At 36.4% G+C, this 22,793-nt stretch overlaps 1 protein-coding gene across 1 annotated transcript in view; it reads right to left on the bottom strand.

Annotated features, from left to right (window-relative positions):
- CFTR (CF transmembrane conductance regulator) overlaps window positions 1-22,793 on the bottom strand; it is a 167,279-nt gene that overhangs the window by 77,416 nt on the left and 67,070 nt on the right. Inside the window, exon 12 of the mRNA XM_021699342.1 lies at window positions 17,861-18,052. Within this exon, the coding sequence (XP_021555017.1) occupies window positions 17,861-18,052 (192 nt within the window). The remainder of the gene's footprint in view (window positions 1-17,860; window positions 18,053-22,793) is intronic.

The raw sequence follows: 22,793 nt of genomic DNA, 5'->3' as shown, positions 1-22,793 counted from the left end.
TTTGTGTGTTACAGATATTAACAACTTTTTCTGCTATTTGTTTTCACTCTGTTTATACCATGTGACAATGCAAAATTTTCATTTTCATGAAGTCAATATATCTATCCGATTCCCTATACTGGTTAAAAAGTACTACTCCACTTTCAGGTTGCTCATGTAATATCCTAAATTTTCTCTTAAAATGTTTATTATTATTATAAAATTAAAAAAATATTCAAGGTACAATTTTTTTTCGTACAATGGTGTAAGAATCTAAACTTCTTTCGTTTTAGTTGGATAGCAGACACGATTTATTAAATAATTTTCCTCTGAATTTAAATATCATCTACTATATAGAGAGTTCTCATATTTTCTAAGATCTATTTCTGGGCTCTCTGGTTCCTCTGATCCATTTCCTATTCCTATACTAATACTCTGCTGTTTTTTTGGTTTTGGTCTTTTAATGGCATTAAGTATGATTTAATATCTGACAAAGCACAATTCTTATTCATAAATCTTTCGGCTCTTTTTGCTCATTAAGTCTTCTATATTATAACAATATCAGCAACACCAAAAGTAATAGTAATATTACTTACTATGTGTCACATACCACTTTAAGCACTTTACATGTATTAACTTTTTAAATATTCAAAACAGCCTTATCCTCATTTTAAATATGAAGAAATTAAAAGTTAGAAAAGATAAATATAATTCCAAAATGCACAGCTAGTTTGGAGCCAGGATCCACACCAAGGCAGATCTTGTTTTAGATCCTTCAGTAAGAGTTTACTTCATATATTTCCTATATACTTCCTGTTAGATTTATGCCTATTATTTATTTATTTTTATTTTATTTTATTTTTTTAGAGGGAGAGAGGGAGAGCATACACACGTGTGCATAGTGGGGAGGGGCAGAAGGAGAGGGAAAGAGGGGAATCTTAATCAGGCTCCACACCCAGCATGGAGCCAGATGCAGGGCTCAATCTCACAATCCTAGATCATGACCTGAGCCAAAACCAAGAGTTGGACCCTCAACCAACTGAGCCACCGAGGCACCCCATCCCTAATATTTTTAAATTGAGATATAATTGACATATAAAATTGTATTAGTTTCAGGTATGCAACATGATTTGATGTATGTATATACTGCAAAATGATTCACACAATAAATTTAGTTAACATCTATCACCTCACACAGTTACAAATTTATTTTTTTTGTGAAAAGAACTTACAAGATATGCTCTCTTAGTAATCTTCCAACATATACTACAGTACTGTTAACTAATGGTCCCCTTGCTATACACGACATCCCCAGGACATATTTACTCTAAAACTGGAAGTCTGTACTTTTTGATCACCTTCATTCATTTCGTCCTCTCACACCCACCCCCTGCCCCATCTCTGTTTCTGGCAACCACCAATCTGTTTGCTGTATCTATGAGTTCAAGTTTTTTAAGATTCCACGTGTAAGTGAGATCATATAGTATTTGTCTTTTTCTGTCTCATTTATTTCACTTAGCATAATATCTTCTAGGTCCATTCATGTTGTCACAAACAAAGATTTCATGTTTTTTATGGTTGGATAATATTCCATTATATGTATGTGTAGGTAGGTGGAGATAGATAGATAGATGAAATATCTTCTTTTTCCATTCATCTGTCAATGGGCACTTAGGTTGTTTCCATATGTTGGCTACTCTAAATAATGCTGGAATGGACATGGGGGTACAGATACATTTTCAGGATACTGACTTTGCTTCTTTTGGTTAAATACCCAGAAGTACAATTGATAGGTCATATGGTAGTAAAATTTTTAATTATTTTAAGTTTCCCAAGTGGCTGCACCAATTTACATTCCCACCAGTACCCCTCAGTATTTTATTGTTTATTGTTTTAAACTATTGTGAATTGAATAGCTTTCCATTTTTATTCTTTTTTCTTAATTAAAGATTTTTATTTATTTATTTGTCAGAGAGAAAGGGAGAGAGCACAAGCAGGGGGAGCTGCAGGCAGAGAGGGAGAAGCAGGCTCCCCGCTGAGCAAGAAGCTGGATGCGGGGCTCGATCCTAGGACCCTGGGATCATGACCTGAGCTGAAGGCAGCCGCTTAACCAACTAAGCCACCAGGCATCCCTCCATTTTTATTTCTCGATGACCATTGCTAGCATAAAGAAAAGCTAGTTATTTTTGTATGCTTATCTATTACCCAGCCATCTTATTGTACTCCCTTAATAATTCTAGCAGACTTTTGTTTTCTGTTTGTTTGCTCTTTGCTAGAACCTCTTTGGGTTTTCTTTGTATAAACAATCTTTTCACAAACATTTAATATTGTCCCTATTTTAAGACAAATGACATTAAATTTTTCACCATTTAAAATCCTGTCTACTTCAGGATGTTGGGTTAAAAAAAGTTACTGTATTTATGAAGTTTCCTTCTACTTCTATTTTTACTTTAAATTTTTATTATAAATGACTGCTGAATTTTATGTACACTTTTAGCATCTACTGGACCCTGCTATATGGTTTTCCTCCTTATCAATATAACAAATTATACTGTATTTAAAGATTTCTTTATATTGCAATACAGCACCCTTGCATTTCTATCATAAATCTTGCTTGGTCATATTTTATCATTTCTTATACCATGTTGGAATCTATTTATTAATATTTTATCTGATAACATTTTATTTGAATATCTGTATCATTAGTATGATTAGCTATAGTTTTATTTTTATGTTATTTTTCAGATTTTGGTACTAAGACTATTCTGGCTCTAGAAAAATGGGAGAAAAGAGAACCCTTGTGCACTGTTGTCAGGAATACAAAAAGTGAAATAAGTCAGAGAAAGGCAAGCACCTTATGATCTCATTTATATGGGGGATCAAAAAAAAAAAGCCAAATGAACGAATAAAACAGAAACAGATTCACAGAGAACAAACTGGTGGTTGCTAGAGGAGAGAGGGATGGGGAATGGGCAAAATAGGGGAAGGGGGATAAAAGGTATAAACTCTAAGGCACAGGGATATAATGTACAGTATAGGGAATAAAGTTAATAGTACATAACAACTTTGTATGGTGATAGATGGTAGCTAGATTTATCATGTTGATCACTTCATAATACATATAACTGTTGAATCAATATGCTGTATACCAGAAACTAATATAATATTGTATGTCTACTACACTTCAATTTTTAAGAAAAGAAAACTAGTTGAAGAGTTTTCCATCTTCTTCTCTGGTTTGGTATAGTTTAAATAATAGAGGAAGTATATGTTACTTAAGGGTGAGATACAATTCAATTATAAAATCATCTAATGATAGTGTCTTTTGAACTAGTAGACACTAAACCAGCTTTACAACGGTAATATATCTACTCAAGTCCTTTTGTGCTTTGAAATAAATTTTGATTACTTGCTAGTAAATCATCCAGTTTCTGTGGGTGAGGAAATTTTTTTAGGTTTTTAATTTTGGATAGTAGCTGTGATAACCTCTGGTTAGATGTACCATACTTAAAAAAAAAAATGGCATTTTATACACCATTAAAATGCTGTTGAGGAAAGCATTGCTAGAAGACAAAAAATCTTGTCTAACACTTAAGACATATTCAATTTCCTATTAGTTTAGATCCCCTCCAAGTAATTTTGAAGATCTTTTCTCTTAAGCTAAGACAGAATTAAACATTTAATGATTTTATTAGGGGAAATACTGGTGCATAAGGAAACAGGGAAGGAGGCAGGGAAGGCTGGGAGATATGTCAGACCTTAATGCAAGTCCGACCCCCAAGTGAAGGAGAGAAGGACAGAAGGTTGGACGGAAGGACCCTAGACCACTGTCTAAATCTTACTGACTCTTGGAAAGCCATCTGGGAGTCTCTGAACCAATATCAGTTAATAAGTAAGTCCCACATCCTCTAAACACAAATCTGCTTTAGTATTGTGCCACACTCAATGATCCACGGGAAGCTACCTGTGGAAGAAAACAAACTCCGTGAGTGAAGGATTTCATGTATAGCAACTGGGGCCACTGTTCAGTTCCACTGCCTACAACAGTGGTCTGTAAGGCATAGCTCATAATCACCACAATACCGGACCACCCCCCAAACTGGCAAAGGATATGAAATCAGAATGGCAAACAAACATGAAAGTATGTATAACCTCACCAGTAATCAGGGAACTACAAATTAGGGGGAAAAAAAGAGATAGGACTTTTTACAAATTAGAATGGCAAAAATTAAAGTATCAATGACAAGAACTTTCAATGATGTGAATCAATGGGAACACTCATAAATGACTGGTGGTAGTATAAATTGGTGCAACTACTTTAAAGTGCAACTTGGCAGTATCTAGTAAAATTTGAAATGTACCTATGTACCCAAAAACATCTCAATTCAATTGCTAGATATCTACTCCAGAGAAATTCTTGCAGATGTACAAAAAGAAATATTCAAAGATTTTCATTGCAGTATTGTGTAAAATCTTGGAACAATCTAAATGTTCATCAGTAGCAGAATGAGTAAATAAATGTGACATAGGAATATAAGAATGAAATATATTTCCACATATAAGTAGCATGGCTAGACCTCAAAAAGATAATAGGAACAAAGAAACCAAGTTGAAGAACGATGTGTGGAAAGTCTACCACTTACATAAATTTAAAGCCACCCAAACAAAACTGTTAAATATTTATTGATAAGTACATGTATACATAGGTGTAAATTCAATTAAATGGATCAGAAAAGTACATATCACATTCATCATAGTGACTGCTTGAAGGTTGGGGATTTGTGAAAAAATGATGGTAGAAAGATTTGGTTAAAAATTCTACTTCGAATTTGTCCAGGCCCCTAACAAAGCAGTCAGAAAACAGGGATGTTGTCATATAATTGTTTCCTATCCAGAATGGATACTAGGATACAGACTATCTTTCAAAAAGCATGAAAATAAAAGATTCCCGCATCTGAAAAAATTTGAGGTTCTGAGCTTGCATATTTGGCTTCCTTTTCTGGACAGAAGCCATTTATGAAGAGAAATGTATAAATGTGGATAATAAGTTTCTCAAAGAGTGTAATTCATAGGATACAGCTGAGATTGAAAGGAAACAAAATAGTTGAGATAGATTGAATAGAATTGTAAATAAGCTCATTATTTTAAGATCAAATAAATTAGTAATACCAATATCCTGTTGCTCATATGAGTACTTGCTCTGATTGCCTAGTTTATTGTTCATTTGTAGATTTCTTTATTAGTGTTTGGCTATTTCTATTTGGTTAAACAAAAAACACTTTTGTATAAAGTATTAAACATTTATCTTTGCTGATTACTAAGGGCACTCAATTCTGATAATATATTTATCTTAAGGGTGTTGGTTTTTAGCCTTCACAGCAGATTTTCTTTTATGTGAAAATTATGAACTGCAAAAAAATTGTACCGCTTGGTACTCTTGAGTTTGACAAGCACCGTAAGGGCATGTGTTACTTAGAGAAGACTTGCACAGAGAGACAAATGCTATTTCTCCTCACCGGCACACAACTTGAGCTCCTCTGGAGCTATCCATAAAAATTGTTGGAGGAAATCATTCAGTGCCATTAAGATGCTGGGCATGATGTAACTTCTTATGTAAAAACTGACTACTGAGCTTTTTAAATAAAAAACCTAAGCCATAACATAAATCAAATATAAACTTTTAAACATTGTGTTAAACTTTCTTGTTGAAGGAGACCCTGAAAAACCTTTTTCTGAAGCCCTGCTACACCACCATTTCATTTTTTCGTAATTTCCTCAGCACAGTTTATCCATAGATAAAATCAAATATGTGGATCATTGGCTCTCAAAGTGAAGCACGTGGACCAATTATTTCAGAATCACCTGGGGAGCTTGTTCAAACTGTTGTACCTACTCTTACTCAGATGAATTAGAGAAGAGCCCAGGAATTTGCATCTTGTGGTTATTCTACCTGCTCATACAGATCCTTACTCTTTTGGCTAACTTCCTTTACAATATGCTGGTCAGAAAGGCAAATGCCAACTTCAAAGGATTCTGTGCATATAATATATTAGGTCTGTTTGAGATTTTAAAACACTTGAAAATACCTAGATAAAGAGTATGAGAGAAGGTCAAAGTAATACTATAATAAGTGTGCAATAAAGACTAACTTATTATTAAGAAATGTATAATATGCCCAATGTGAAATATGCACTTTTTGCACAAATGTTTATCATTTTACTTTTTTAAAATGCACCTAAACACCACCCTAGTATTATTCAACTGAGCCAGACAAACTGTTGTTAAAGAAGTTGTTAAAGAGGAATTGCTAATATAAAGCTCACTAACTGACTTGAACATACAACAGAGGAATGATATAGGGTGTCATTACATTAAAGAGAGGGAGAACTTTAAGAAAAGGGTGTAACATTTAATGGTTCTTTGCAATTCTGCAATATTTGCTGAGTACATTTGAGCTTTCTGTGACTTTGTAGATATGAAAACATCATAAACCTTGTTTTAAGGCTACCTTATCACTCTTTAGAACAACCTTGACAATATAGCTGCTTGTGGTAAGGGAGAAGGGTGTGAAGCGTGGGTTGAGAGAACATGAACTTTAGAGGTAATAACATGTAATAAACCATGTTTTTAACAGTAAATCACTAGACAGTGCCAATGGTATTAATGTTTAATAATTAGTAAGCACTGTGCTTTATACACAAGGAAAATGAGCAAGGAGGGAGACAAAAAGAAGTGTTGGGGGAACAGAGAGAAGGGGTAGGGAGAACAGAGGAAGGGAAGGAGAGAATGCGAGAAAGCTAAGAGAGTTCTAGAAAGAGAGCGAAAGAATGAATTTTAACCATTTTTGCACATAGCTTTTGTAAACATGGATGTTATCTTGAGAGTGTTGAGTAGCTCTATATGATTTATCAACAGAAGTTAACTTCTATAGCAGTAAATACACATGAATGAATTCATAAATTAAAACTTGGAGTTCTGCTTATTAGGAAAGATAATTTGTTGATTACAAGTAGCTATACATAGAAACACTGGTTAAAGATTAATCTTTGTTAGAAGTTTAAGAAGTGAGAACTTTTTATCAACTTGAAAAATAAAAGCTCTTTTTTCACTGAGATTTGGTACTGACCAAATTTATAGCAGAACACTCAAATTCCAATATAATTTTTATTGCAGCCAACAAAAGTACAAAAAGCTATTTCTTTCATGTAATGGATGTTACAGTCTTGTCACCAGTATTAAACTATTGTTTAACATTCAGAGATATACATATATATATGGTTTTATGTATGAACTTTTGAGTATGTACGTAATTCTGTTAATATCTCTATCCTTCTTTAGTGTTTATTTCTACATGTATGTAGGTCTGTATTTGTATTTGAAAATAACATAAGCATTTTTAAAGGAAGAACCGTGAAATGCAATGATTTAAGGTGTCCGTGGGTAAATACTCCCAAGGAAGTAAAGTTAGAAAAGATACTTAAACCAAGAATCTTGTTTCTCTTATTCTGACTCTACATTACATTCATTTAACTTCTGGACTCCAGATTTCAGATTCTCTGAAATGACATTTAAAAATCTAGTTTTTAAGAGCTTCCTAGATGATTTTGATTCAGCTGGTCTAAGAACTGGCATTTAGGAAGCTGTTAATTCCTTTACTATCTCTTCTAGGTCTACCCACCCAAGATTCTGGGACAAATCCAATGCCTGATAAAGCAGTTCTTTCCCAGTACTATGCCGCACATTACTGTGCTATCCTATGGTTGATCCTGCTCTGGACTTGGTAATTCAGCTCCCAGCTCCCTAGTACCTAAGTCAGCTTTGGAATTCAGTTCCTTAGAAGCCGGTCTTCAACACTCAGTCTCCCATTTCCTCTGAAATAATCCCACCATGATCCTTTTCTCTTAAGACCTGACTTTGGAGCCCCCGCTGCTCAACTCGCCCCAAGCAGGCTTCCTCCCCTCTGTGGGCTGCCCACCTACTTGGACTTCCATATTTTAAATTTGAGGCTATGAGGCATGAAGAAGAGATTCTGCCTCAAGGGGAAAGGAAAAGGAGAAGACAATTTGGAAGAGGATCTGGGAAGAAATTTCCTGACTTATTTAAATTTCAAGTGTGTAGTATAGGTGGTTTTCCCAAGATACGCTTCTTTAGGACCATGTGGCTTGACATATCATTTCCACGAAAACAAATAGCCTGCAAATAGTCTTCACAACTATGTCATGGAGTTCTCAGTGCCATTAGGTCACAAGGCTTTGTTATCATAATCTTTCCCTTTACAAATGGCAGATTTACAATCTTAATGGTTTAATGATACTGTTAACATCACAGTAAAATTAATTAGCCTAAAATTTGAACTTAAAGTCAGCAATGTTCAATGGGTAAGTCCTTAGAGTCTAATATAGAGTTTCTTTTCCAATAAGCAATAACCCTAATAGAGAACAGAAAAAAGATAAGGAGTCAGAAGACTTGGATTCTCTTGCTGGTCCCATCAATTATGGATCTTCAACAAGTCCCTTAAAAATTTTACTTCCTGGGCGCCTGGGTGGCTCAGTTGGTTAAGTGACTGCCTTTGGCTCAGGTCATGATCCTGGAGTCCCAAGATCGAGTCCCGCATCAGGCTTCCTGCTCGGTGGGGAGTCTGCTTCTCCCTCTGACCCTCCCCCCTCTCATGCTCTCTCTGTCTCTCTCATTCTTTCTCTCAAATAAATAAATAAAATTTAAAAAAAAAAATTTTACTTCTTTTTCAAAATTGGAATGACAGTATTTCATAAACTTCTAACCACAACATCTCCATTATCACCCTCCAATTTGCATATTACATTAGATGAATCTTCCTAAAATGTTGTTTTTATTATGGCACTCCCCCCAGTAAAGAAAAGCCACCACAGAGGACGCTAGAGACCCATTTGCTCTCCTCCTAGGGTACTTCCCTGTGCTCCCACCAATTACCATGTTTCTCTGACTTCTCTGCAGCTGGAATGCCGGATGAGAATTGGATTTCATCAACTGGATTTACATGAAACACAAAAGTGGAACAGATGAATTTGTCTTTCTGTCTCTTTTGGCTTTTTTTTTTTTAATTGCTGGCATATGGAAGGACAGAAACCATGATCTGACTGTCCTCTCCCAGTTCAGCTATCACAATATACCCCTGTCTTTCCAGACCCCAGTCTTGCTTCCCTACCTAGAGCTCCTGCAAAAGTGCAACCCTCTCTCCTGGCTCCGGGCCCATTTCATTATACACTCTAGCAACAGAGAACTGACTACAGGTCCTCAAATATACAGTGCTCCCTCTGAGCTCTAGGCCTTGTACATTCTGTTCTCTTTCTGGAATGTTCTCCCTATTCTTCTTCACTCAAATGACTCCTACACATCCAACATCTCTCACCTGAGATGTCACTTCCTCCAGGGAAGCCTTGCCTGAACTTCTAAGATCAGATTAAATGCTACTTCTCTGTACTCATTTAAGGACCCTATATTAATCCCTATCATAGAATTAACTAATCAATTCATCAAACTGCTCTGGTTTTTATTTGGTCATCTCCACTAGAATAAAAGCCCCTTAAGGACAGGGATTGTGTCTTGTTCATTAATAATTCCCAGAGTTGGGCAGAGTCCTTAGTTCAATGTTTACACTTACAAATACTTACTAGATGAGTGAATATATATATAAATATTAACTGAGTGAATATCTATCTACACACGGACACACATATATATATCTATCTTTCCCCCCAAATATCTGTAAGTCAAAAATTAATTGCAGACAGAGACCCTTGCTACACTTGCAGGCAGCATCCAGAGTGCCTACCATACTACTATGTCCATAGGAGGAACTCAAATATTTGTTGAAATCAACTTTTTAATTTAGTAAATTTGAATCGAGGCTAGCTAAACCTTCTGAATAAAAATTAGGTATTATAGACTTCGTTCTGAAAGACATTGATGGTAATACAATTGTCATTTCGGGGGCTGATTTGTTAAGAGAACACTTGTACTCAGAATTTTTAGAAAAACCGTTTTCTCTTCCTACAAAGACCTTTATGAACATGACTGAGTTCTAAGGTTCTATGAAAATATAAGTGTAAGATCTTCCCTTGACCTTGTTTTATTAGCCATTGTTACAAAGAGGAAAATTCCAAGAGTGCAGGGCTCAGAATCCCAGTTCTTCAGGAGGGATGAAACCTTAGGCATAGACATAATGATACATCATGGCTTTTACTTTCGGAAAACTTCATGATTTTTTTGTTTTGTTTTTTAATACGAAAACCTAGCTTAAATATCTTCATTTCATTATTTATTCACGAGATAGCCTAGTCCCAGACCATTATAACTAAATTTTTATAATACTGTTCTGTTGACTTGCCCAAATCTTCCTAAGACGAGCAGTCTTACAGTTATTTTGGTTTTAGAGATGTAAAACTCTCATTTGTTAAGCTGATAATTAATTCCAGGATTTGTAATTTCAATTCCTAAAGTCAGGTTCACACTGTTAGAATTCAGCACAGTTTCTCTTTGATGCAAACTCTAAGCAAAGTTGTCACTGGATGGCGAGAAAGTGAGAATTCAATGGACTGATGTGTGCAAAGTGCTTAGCACAGCAGAGCTGACATGTGCTCGCTAGAGAGATGTTAGCTAGTGTTTATTTTTAAGTTCCAGGGCTCAGATGAAGTGAAATAACAGTTCAGTTCAGGAAATGCTATGGCATTTCTCTTAGGTTCTGGTTCAATGGTTTTATAAAATAAATGTACTTGCTTCATATTACAGTAAATAAATGGCAGTGCTTTCCAACTTAATTACCTATTAGGAGAAAATTACAGGTGGTTCATGGTGCAGTCATTAAGTGTGGTTTATTCTGGTTTTGGGGACATAGTTCAATGTGTTTCAAATATCTGTTTTACGTCTCCATTATGTCTTGGCTGCTACCGAATGCAAATGTTAATTCATATGGCCTCTTTTTATTTACAGATCTCTCAAATGAACATTCCTGAATTCTCCTATATTGGTGGACTGACCATCCAAAAGGTTAAGCCTCTGTTCATACAGGTTAGTTTTGGCCAGATCTGGATATCCAGAGGTCAAAGTCAATTTAATTAGACTTGTGGTATGTGCATGATGGAATTTATTTTCCAGAACAGTACTTAACTCATTTCTTTGCTTACTTCCCTCCCAAGTTTTTCATATTTCTTACCAATTTCCCTCCCAAGTTTTTTTTTTTTCCTTTAGCAACTTCTTGCCAATTTTCCTCCTAATTTGTTTTCTTCTAATGACTTAATGATGAAAACTGCCAAGCAGTGGTGGTAGAGAAAACACACACAGATTTTAATTCTGCAACTTAACATAGTAAATATTTTTATTACAATGCATATGTAATGGCTGCCAAGACAAATACTTAATGAAGACCATTTTGCGGTTACAAAAGGATCTCAACAGCTCTGTGGAAACCGATTACATATCCTAAGTCCCTAGCTGCTTCTCATATCCCACGCCCCACCTTCCACCACGCACTATCATAAAAGCCAAACCCAGGTACTTTTACGAGAGAGTGAGTCACTGAATATAGTCAGTCCAACTACCCATTATCCAAACACCAGCCTGCCTAGAATTCTCTTGCTGTCAGCTGTGGGGCTCTGTGGAAGGGTAAGGTATTGGTGAAGTGTAAAAAAAAAAAAAAAAGCAGTATCCTGGAAATAAAAAAAGACAAGAGACAATGAAATCTGTCCCTCTTTTAATAATGAAACAGGGTTACAATCTCCTTAAGGGACCTTAAGGGATAAGTAAGTTAATAAGGGCCCAGTTACACAGAGTCCTCTTTTTAAGCTAGCAAAATCCCCAGTGCTGGTTACAAAAGCAAACAAATATTTAGGAGGACCCTCAGGGGCAGTCTGGTTACATGGAAAGAAAAGAATAAGTTAATGGGCACCAGGATATAAAATGGTATCTTAAAAAAAAACAAAAACAACTCTACATTTGTCTAGGAATCCATGGTACCATCATCTAGATCCAAAGGAGGAAATGTAAAGCAAGACATGGAGACGTTCCTAAAGGAGAACTGAAGGCGAAGGATCTGCACCTGGCTTGCTCCCTCGTGTCTGCACCCTACGAGTCATTCTATCAACACAGAGCTGTCTCCATGCCCTTCCCCATGATAAAGTCTTCAAGCTATCCCTCTGAGGGAAGAGTTTTCAACAAACTGAAATCGGAAAACTATGTGAAATATGTTGTGCATGCTGTTTCCTACCCACGCCAATTTACACCTACCTGCCCGCTCCTAGGACAGCATACATCACTACATACCAAGTACTCTGTAGATATTAGAGCTGAACAAAAACACAAAAATGAGGAAGAAAATATCCCATTCTCATCTCCAGTTCCAAGTCTGGCTGGAGCACGTTCAGAAACAGATCAACGCTGGCCATCAAAATGACAACAGGTGGACTCACGGCTGTTTGTACTGGGGGCCAGGGGCCACAGGGGGGACGCGGCCAGGGTGACTGTGGCGGACACCAGCCGCTACACCCTCGGGGACACTGCGGGTGTGTTGTGGTCCTCCGCTCCAAACTCCCCCACGCTCAAAAAAGAAAAACTTCCCTTGGGAAGCCCCCCCCCGGCCTCTTCTTGAAAGGTGGGGAACACTTGTTTAACAACGACAAGAAAATTACCAAAATTGGAAACTCTTAAGGACTGAAAATAGAGGAGACCTTGGTTTTGACTAAGATAGTCCAGGACTTCTAATTCCTTTCATTACTCCAGCAGTAACGTCCTCCCGCCATGGAATCAGCATCTCCTCCAACCCTGAGACTGCAAGGCTCGGAGGGGAACACGTGCTGAGCACAATTCCCGGAACGGCATGCCTACTCCAAAGTACTGCTGAAACGGTCACCTCATAAGAATTCACCAGACTGCCTCTCCACGTCCTGCGTGGAATATACCAAAATAAACTTTTAAGAGTCACAGCTCTCAAGCAATTCACCATGTAGTTGGATAGGTAACAACATACAGGGAATATTCAGCAACAAGAAGAGAAGCAGACACGCTATACATTCAGTGTATTCACTGCATTTGCCAGTCTCAAGTACAAAGAATTTAGGGTGCTGGATGTGTTTGCCTATTATAAGATGACTGGAAAGGCCTAGTTGCAAAAGTCAGCGGGACCAGAGCGAGCAGGGACCCAGCGATCATTAGAAACAAAAACCTGGGGCGCCTGGGTGGCTCAGTCGTTAAGCGTCTGCCTTCGGCTCAGGTCATGATCCCAAGGTCCTGGGATCGAGTCCCACATCGGGCTCCCTGCTCAGTGGGAAGCCTGCTTCTCCCTCTCCTACTCCCCCTGCTTGTGTTCCCTCTCTTGCTCTCTCTCTCTGTCAAATAAATAAATAAAATTTTTAAAAAAAAGAAATGAAAAGCTAAGTGTTTTGACAATTTAAGGCAAAGGGGAAGAAGAGCCAAGTGTACATTACAAAAGCAAGATGCACGTCATCATCGTTATAACAATTACTTATTCAAGCCCACCTACTGGTGTCCTCCACTGGAAATTTTGTTAGTAAGACCTGTGATCTTTCTGCCTTGATCAGATGTCTCAGTTCTATGTAATTCACCTCCACGTGCTTCCTTCCTAAACCCATAGCACTCCTACCTGCCCCCCTTTCCAGTTCCTGTTGTGCAGGGAATCCTTAATCCTAAATCACTGTCTTTCTTCTAATTTCTTCAGGAAAAAAACCCCTCAGTCTTCCCCGAAGGCCCATTTTCCCTGATGCCCTTTCCTTCGGATGGAAATAGTATATAAATATGGCATTCTTGATCTCCTCACAATGCCTCTGCTTAACTTCTGTTTCTTCTCGTCCCTCACAACCATTATCTGGATTACTGAAATAGCTCCTGTTAGTCTCTGCTCTAGTCAGAACAGCAAATACTATTACTACTACTATTACTACTACTGGCTGTTTTATTTATTAAGTACTTTTGGTGTGCCAGAAAAATCTACAAAATTCTACAAAATAAATAATATAATCTCCATATTACAGAGGATAAAACTCAGTGTATAATAGGATTAAGTAACTTTCTTTAGTAACCTAACTCTGTCAAATTTCAAGATATACGTTCTTCCTGCCATCCCACAGTTTCGAAATGCACCCACCTTAATTCTGTTTCTCATATTACAGCCAAAGTGGTATATCTAAAATGCAAAACTGCCTGCATCCTTCTTCCCCTGATTAAACCTCTCCAAGACAAAATTCCTGAGACTGGTGTACAAGGCCCCCAGGCCATGGTCCTCTGGGTTCATTCCTCCCTCTACACTCAGTGTCCCCCAGTTATACTCTGGTTCTATGAAGATGCTTGCACTTCAAGTTCATGAAGTTCCCTGCACTAACCAACTGGTTTCACATCCTGTGTTTCTGCTCAGTTGCTTTTGTCCAGAATACCCTTCCCATTTTTACTCATCCATCAGACTGTCCACTTTTACAGAAAGCCTTTCCTAAACTGCTGAGGCAAGCCAAAAGCCCTCAACTGGGCTTCCGCAGTGACCTAAGAATACCTTTATCCCAACACTTGCTATCTCTTTCTGTATGTTTTTCCCCAACCAACCTATAAGTTATTTGAGGGAAGGGATAATGTTTTCATTTTGTACCCGCCCTGACCCCACCACAGTGAACAGTGTCTGGTACAGAGTCATGTTTTGGGGTGTGAAAGGCACATAGAAACTAGAATCGCGGGGGCGCCTGGGTGGCTCAGTCGTTAAGCGTCTGCCTTCAGCTCGGGTCATGATCCCGGGGTCCTGGGATCGAGTCCCACATCGGGCTCCCTGCTCAGCGGGAAGCCTGCTTCTCCGTCTCCCACTCCCCCTACTTGTGTTCCCTCTCTCACTGTCTCTCTCTCTGTTGAAAAATAAATAAAATCTTTAAAAAAAAAAAAAAAGAAACTAGAATCGCCTCCCAACCCCATTGCCATTTCTGGAGCATGCAACCAATGTGCCTGAACTCCAAACTGTCCAATGCCATCTGTTTTCTTCCATAGAATACTCCAACTTCTGTTGATTGCGTCATGAAGAACAACTACCATATTTACAGATAACAACTTTTATCATTTTTTCTTATAACCACTTTCGTCATCATCAAAATTCACATTGATGACTTTTCATGGCCATCATGGTTCCCCATCTTAATTACACCAAGTTCCATCGTATTTCCATAGTAGTCACTCACTAACAAGAACTGACTCTAAGAACGTATTTATCTTACATCACACTCTCTAGCAGTATTCTCCACCTCAAAACGAAGTAGAAATGAGATAGTATTTACTGAATGGCTAATTTACACCAGATGCTATGTTACGCACCTTATATTTATCCCATTTAATTTTCTCAATAATCCAGTTACCATTTATTCATTAATTTCCCACTTCTTCAGACCAACCTAACCTTCTCTCTACTTTATCGGCAGCTCTAATGTTCTTAATCTAAAAAATTCCTCCAAGCCATCAATTTCACTCTTGTCACCATTGGAATTCCACAGTGAATCATTCTATTAGAGGACATTAGCCTTGTACCTCCTTTGAAGGTTATTCCTTACATCAGGCAGATGGAGATCGATTCCTATGCTCCCTCTTTTCATTCCTACAGAAATGGCTCTTTCATTTTCTCTTAGAGCGCCAATTACATTTCTTATTGATATGTTTCTTTCCCCTGCTGGTCCATGAACCTCTCAAGTACAAGGATCTTATTCCATTCATATTTTTACAAAATGCAGCAAGTCTTAAATGTTTTCAAAATGAAGACTTCTTAACTTTTTCTAGTTTAAAAGTTTATTTGGGCATAAAAGGCCATATATTGAATGTTTGCATTTGTGTTAAATATCCAGAACAGGAAAATTTTAGAGGCAGCAGGTAGATTGGTGGTTGTTTAGAGCCAGGTGTGTGTGTTGGGGGGCAGGGTAGGTATGAAGAAATGGAAACTGATAGCTAATAACACTTCTTTCAGAGGAGTTGAAGATGTGGTGATGGGTATATGGCCCTGTGGATATACTAAAAAACACTAACATACACTTTAAAAATGATTTTGAGGTTGGTCATAGAATGAGAAAAGAAAAGAATATGCTCTTCTTGCTCTTATCCTCTTTTCTTTCATTATTTTTAATAGCTTTATTGTGATATAATTCACATACCATACAATAGTTCACAAAAACACAGATCACTATGACATGAACCCTTTAGATAATGGACTATGTATTTTTCAGCTTGGTTTTCCCACTTAACACAGTATTCAAGTCAGTAAATACTCATTTCATGAATGAGGGACCCCCAGCTCTGAATTTACTATTAGTAATATAGCTATGCCCTATTTGGATTAAATATACTTTCATTTGGTGGAATCAAATCACCACTTACAAAATTATTTCTATGAGAAAAAGTATATTCAAAGCAAAAAAGTTAAGCCTACCAGAAACCTTCCAACACCTTTCAATTAATAAATAAAGCCTATGATTTACCTAGCAAGACACAACCACTCCTACATCCCAGTCCCCACCTAGACAAATACCTCTAGTCTCTAAAAACACCCAGATTTTTTTGTTGTTGTTTAATAACAAATCTCCTGAGAGTTTCAACCTCCAGGTTGTGCAATACTATTCTTGGAAGAAGAGCTTTTGAGGAATGAAGAGTATCTTCTTCAAGATAAATCCAATACTTTTTCAGGATGGTTTTTATTGTTATTATGTTTTCATGTATAGAAAATAAGAGAATGGAGCTCTAAAAAACTCCTGTTGAACGGGTCAGTATATACATGGAGAGCCATTTGTACAAGCAGGCGTCTCTCTTTTGTAAGAATTGCGGCTTCTATCTAACTGACAATTAGCCTTTTTCTATTTTTCATGCACTGTATTTAAGTTTCATTTTATTCCCACCACAATTTTTTTTTTCATAAAAGGTGACTTAAAGAAACCCACTAGTGTCAAATGCCACCTATTAAAGATAGTGACTTTGGGGTGTTTTTGTTTGTTTATTTGTTTGTTTTTTGAGAGAGGGCACAAGCAGAGGTGGAGGGGAGAGGGAGAGGAAGAGAAGGGCTGGATCAATCATGACCCTTAGATCATGACCTGAGCCCAAATCAAGAGTCAGACGCTTCACCGACTGAGCAACCCAGGTGCCCCAAAGACAGTGACTTTGAATCAAGATCACTATTCAGGCAATACTGGTGATAAGCCTCAAAATGATATATTCTCTGACTTAACATTTACATCAATAATTATTGAACCCTCCACCATACAATTTATGTATTGAATAGCACAAGATCCACATACTGGCTTCACTGGGAATATTTCACATATTTTCAGTTAATTAGCCCATTCCCCAATGTTATTATAAAATGAGTCAATAGCATCATCTTCATTTTTCCTCTGTTTCAGAGAATGACAGTCACTAGAAGTCATATGACTACATGTTCAGGCCAAAGGATAAAATATAATCACAATTTTATCTCTGATTCTCTACTGGCAGGTCAATGTTCATTCCATTAGGCTATGGTGGTTATTAAAATTATTAAAATCCTCTCATGTAACTTTGAAGTATCTTTTAAAAAATGCATGCCATATAACACATTGAGGGTATGTGTCACTAATGAGGCAATAAAATTCCCTCCATTTCATAAAGAGTTTTTATTGTAACCATATCAGCCCAACTTTTTAAAAATAAATTGTACCTTCTCTATGTTTTTGTAAGTCTCTTAAAGCAGGGGTCAGATATTTTATTAGTTGATTTACTCAGAGTAGTTTGCCCATGTTGGAAACTTGATTAATATACATTGACTGATTGAATAGGGGGCTAATTATATACCTTTGGTAGTCTGAAGATTTCATATGCATAATCAGAAGTATGTCACATAGTTACTTACCTCCTCCAGTTGGCATGTTTTGATGACACTCCTATATCTATACTCATCATAGGAAACGCCAAAGATGATGTTTTCTTTAATGGTGCCAGGCATGATCCAAGAAAACTGAGAGCAGAATGAAATTCTTCCACTGTGCTTAATTTTACCCTCTGAAGGCTCCAGTTCTCCCATAATCATCATTAGAAGTGAAGTCTGGAAACAAAACCATGGTTATTAAGTTAAATCATTTGATCAAATCACTCTCAGAATACGCCACCTCCAACTATCATCCTAAGCAGAGGCATCTGTTCTGATTTTTAAAGGATTCTATATTAATTCATTTGATTCAAAATTTATTAAGCACTTCTTGTTCTGGATATGCTGCTATGCACAAAAGATACAAAGAGGAATAAAAGAGACAATTACAGTGGAGTGTGATAAGTGCTATGGTAGAGGTTCACAGGGATGGAGAACCTGATTCAGATCATTGGGATGGGTTTGGAGGACGTCAGGGAAAGATTAGTACAGCTAACATTCGTTGAGTACTCGGTCTATGCTGGGTGCTGTTCTATGTGATTTAACTGCATTCATTTATTTAATTCTCACAATAACCCAACAAGGTAGATTCAATATGATCTTCATCTAACAAAGAAGGGATCAGTTAAAAAAAGATATAGACATAATATTGTTTCCATGAGCCCTTCTTGAAGAAACAAGGATAAAATCATCCAAAAGATGACTGAAGAAACTTCACCAAAAGGACTATCAGTGAGCAAAGACTTTATATAAAAGACTGTGAACTAAAATTTAAACTAATGTGGGAATTAGAGTTGAAGAAGAGAATTTAAATACATTATATGCCCTGACAATAAGAAAAGTTTTAAGTAAAACACAAACAAAACAAAGGAAATGGGGTATAAAGGAAATTTGCTGATTGCCTTATCAAGAAAAGCTGGAAGTCAAAGGATATCATTTAAACGTAACACACTGGGTAACAGAAGCTTAAGCATATTTAACAATACAAAGATAAAGCATTAAGAAAGATAACACTACTGACTAAAATTGAGTAGAAGAAAAGGAGGCAGCAGAGAAAGAAAAAACATTGCTTTTATCGGAGTTCACGTTAGGTTATAAAAGAAAGAAAAACCCAAAGACTTAACGTAAAGTTATTATAAATATAACCTCTATGACAAATTACTTCCCCCACCTCTAAAAGTTGGAAGGTCCTAGGGCTCACACCTTGACCCCTTTCCCTTCTTATGCATACTCTGTCCTTTGGAATCTCATCTGGCCTCAAGTTTTTGTACTGCCAGTCCCCACCCCTTTGAAATCAGACCTGTAATTGCTTCTCAGCCTTTTGGTTAAGATCAAGTGAAACCAGACCTGTATATCCAATTAACATCTCAACTTGGATGCTGAATATGCATTATAAACTTAATGTTCTAAAATCTAGCTCCACCCAAACCAGTTTCTTCTATAATCTTCTCAGGTAATGGTACCCTCAAGCTTCCAGTTACCCAGTCCTTGGACTCATCCTTGACTCTTCCATTTTTTTTATATGCCACTTGCAATCTAATTCTGTGGTATCTTTCTTACAAACAGTCCTGAATCTGACTACTACTTCCATCACTACCTGGATTAAGCGAACATCATCTCCTGCCCAGTTAGCACAATAGCTTCCTAACTCATCCCCTTGTCTCTGCCCTTGTCTCTCTACAACCTATTTTCAAAGTGGCCCCATCAAAACGTAAGTCGAATCATGTTACTTTTCTGCTTAAAACCTTCCAGTGGCCTCTCATTTCCTCAGAAAGAAAGGCCTTACTTTTTCCAAGCCCCTTTGTAAGGCTCTTGAGGCTCCTTTACAAGAGCCCAAGTAATGGTCTAGCCTGCATTACTCCTCTGACAGCTCTATTCTCTATGGCTGACTCTGTGCCAACCCCACTGACCTCTTTGCTGTTCAGTGAACAGTATGGGCCCAGTTTCCTTTCAAGGCTTTGCTCCGCCCTCTCTCTGCAAGACTCTTCTGCAGGTAGCCACACGACCTTGGCCCTCACCTCCTTCAAGTCTCTGCTCGAATGTGACCTTTCAGTGTGGCCTTCTCTATCTCCCCTATTTAAAATTGCACGCCATCACCAATCTTCTCTTTGCTTTATCTTTATAGCATTTCCCATCAGGTAACATTCCATATACTCATTTTTTGTTTGTTTGTCTCCCACTAGAATGTGAGCTCCTTGGATGGGGATGAGAATATGTTGTAGGTTTTATTCACTACTATATCTTCAGGGCCTAGAATAATACTTGGCACAAAGTAGAGACTCAATAAATTTGTTAAATGATAAAATTTAATAATATGATACACTATATTAAATTATAAGGGCTCAATAACTTTAAAAATGAATTACTGTTATATAAGAAACAAGCCAATGGGGGAGACAAACCATGAGAGACTATGGACTCTGAGAAACAAACTGAGGGTTCTAGAGGGGAGGGGGGTGGGGGGATGGGTTAGCCTGGTGATGGGTATTAAAGAGGGCACGTACTGCATGGAGCACTGGGTGTTATACAAAAACAATGAATCATGGAACAGTACATCAAAAACTAATGATGTAACGTATGGTGATGAACATAACATAATAAAATAAATAAATAAATAAATAAAAGAAACAAGCCAATGGAACAGAAATAAAACTACAAACCAGAACCAAATGCACAAAGGAATTAGTATTCAATAAAGGTGGCATCTAAAATCAGTGGGGAAAGATGGATTATTCAATAAATGGTGTCGGATGCTGGAACGCCATCCAGAGGGCAAACAAAAAAATTGTGTCCACACCTCATACTATATTCATGACGAATTCCAAATAGGTCAAAGAAAAAGTACAAAAACAAGACCTTAAAATCCTTAAAGAAAACACTGGGGGATGCCTAAAGGGGAAAAAAACAACTGTGGAGTAAGAAAGGCTTTTTATCTCAAAATCCAGAAGTCATAAAATAAAAGATAAATTAAACCACATTAAAAAAAAAAAACTTGTGCATAGAAAACAAAAGAAAAAAGTGCAAAACTGAAATATTTGCAACTTAGAACACACAAAAGAATAATTTCTCTCTAAAGAAGTGATTCTAAAATCAAAAGGAAAAAGAAAGCAAACCCATTAAAAAATGTACCAAGTATGTGAACAGTTATTTCACCAAAAATGAAAGTAGAGGAGGCCTTTAAACATATGAAAAGATATTGTACTTTATTCATAATAAGAGAAACGCAAATTAAAAATACATGGATATGCCACTTCCTCCTAGAATAAGACTGGAAAAAATTTAAAAATTAGATAACATCATCTGCTGGCGATGCTATGGAGAAATCCATACTTTTATATAGATCATATGGTACACACATAGATTAGTGCAATCTTCAGGGACAGAAGCTCAATGAATACACAAATGCTCTACCATTTCTAGGAAGCTGTCCTACTGATACACTTGCAGATGTGCTAAATGGCATGTGTGCAAGGATATTCACAGTGTCATTTTTGTGTTAGCAAAACACTGGAAACAACCCAAATATCAATTGATGACTCATTACATTATACAACATCCACCTGTAAAGTAGAATACTATATATTCAAAAAATTAAGATTGGCTACCTGGGCTGGGGGACAGAACGATCGAAAGTGGAAAATAGAGCAGAGACAGAGTGAAAAGGAAATTTCTCCAGTTTTTATATATTTTAATTTTCTAGAGTTTTCAATCGTCAGTTAAATTTTATTAAATAATAATATCACCTAAAATATATTAGGAAGAAGGCAGGATTAGGTAACAGACATCTTTGTGATATCGATTTCAGTATATTTTATAATTTTTGTTATATGAAGGAAAAAATCTAAAATATTTTATTTCTATGTAAAATCCTTTTGTATAAAAATTAAAGCTAGAAGCAATATTTATTTTTTAAATATTTTAGAAGCAATATTTTAATATAGTACAGCTTTATAAACCCAAACAATGGAAAAGATCTGCCTATCCATATTAAATCTATATAATATTGATATTATATATAATATATAATATATATTATATATTATGATATTATATATATAATATATATTATTATATATATTATATATTATATATATAATATATATATAATAATATATATTATATATTTATTATATATATATATTATATATATAATATTGATATTAATATTAATGTTGATGTTAATACTCATTAATATAATACAAATATAAAAATAATTATATATAAAATACATAAAATATATAAAAATTATTTATCAATATTTTGGTATTTTGAGAGGACATTAAGTGAAACCATCACTGAACATATATATATACACACACACACTGACAAGAAAATGTTGATAAAACTTCACAGACATTTGTATTTTGTTTTAAATGTAAACAAAAGCAGGCACTGATAGCTCTTCTACACATCTGTTGTTCAGTTACTATAAAACCACGCTAAAATCTAGTACCAGGGAGAGGCCAGGAGGGATGACAGAAACTATGTGGTGTCAGGGTTGTCAGCAAGACCACAGAATCCTTCAGCTGTGATGCGGACAACAGAAGAAATGAAAATCCCACCCCCCCCCCGCCCTGGGGGAGATGCCACAAGCCATCCTTCAGTCAAGGGTACCCAGTGGTGCAGACTCTTAAACCAATTTTGCTTAATTAAAATAATTCACAGAAGTTTCATAAATGAAAGACAACGTAGATTAGAACAAAAAAACCTGTTTTCTCAAAGATGTTCAATTAAATAAATGTGTGTTAAGCACTAGGACAGTCCTTGAATAAAGACAAGGGTCCCTTACAGTCTAGACAATTGTAACAGAAAAGAGGGATAAAATTAAACCTGACCTTAGTGTTTTAAGAAAATAACATATGTTAATATATATATAAATATTTGTAACTTTGGAAAATCTAGAGATAGAAAATACACC

Source organism: Neomonachus schauinslandi, chromosome 12 (genome assembly GCF_002201575.2).
Source record: "Neomonachus schauinslandi chromosome 12, ASM220157v2, whole genome shotgun sequence".
NCBI classification, from domain to species: Eukaryota; Metazoa; Chordata; class Mammalia; order Carnivora; family Phocidae; genus Neomonachus; species Neomonachus schauinslandi.
Note: the sequence above shows the minus strand (reverse complement) of the source record. Positions and strands in the feature narration are given on the sequence as shown.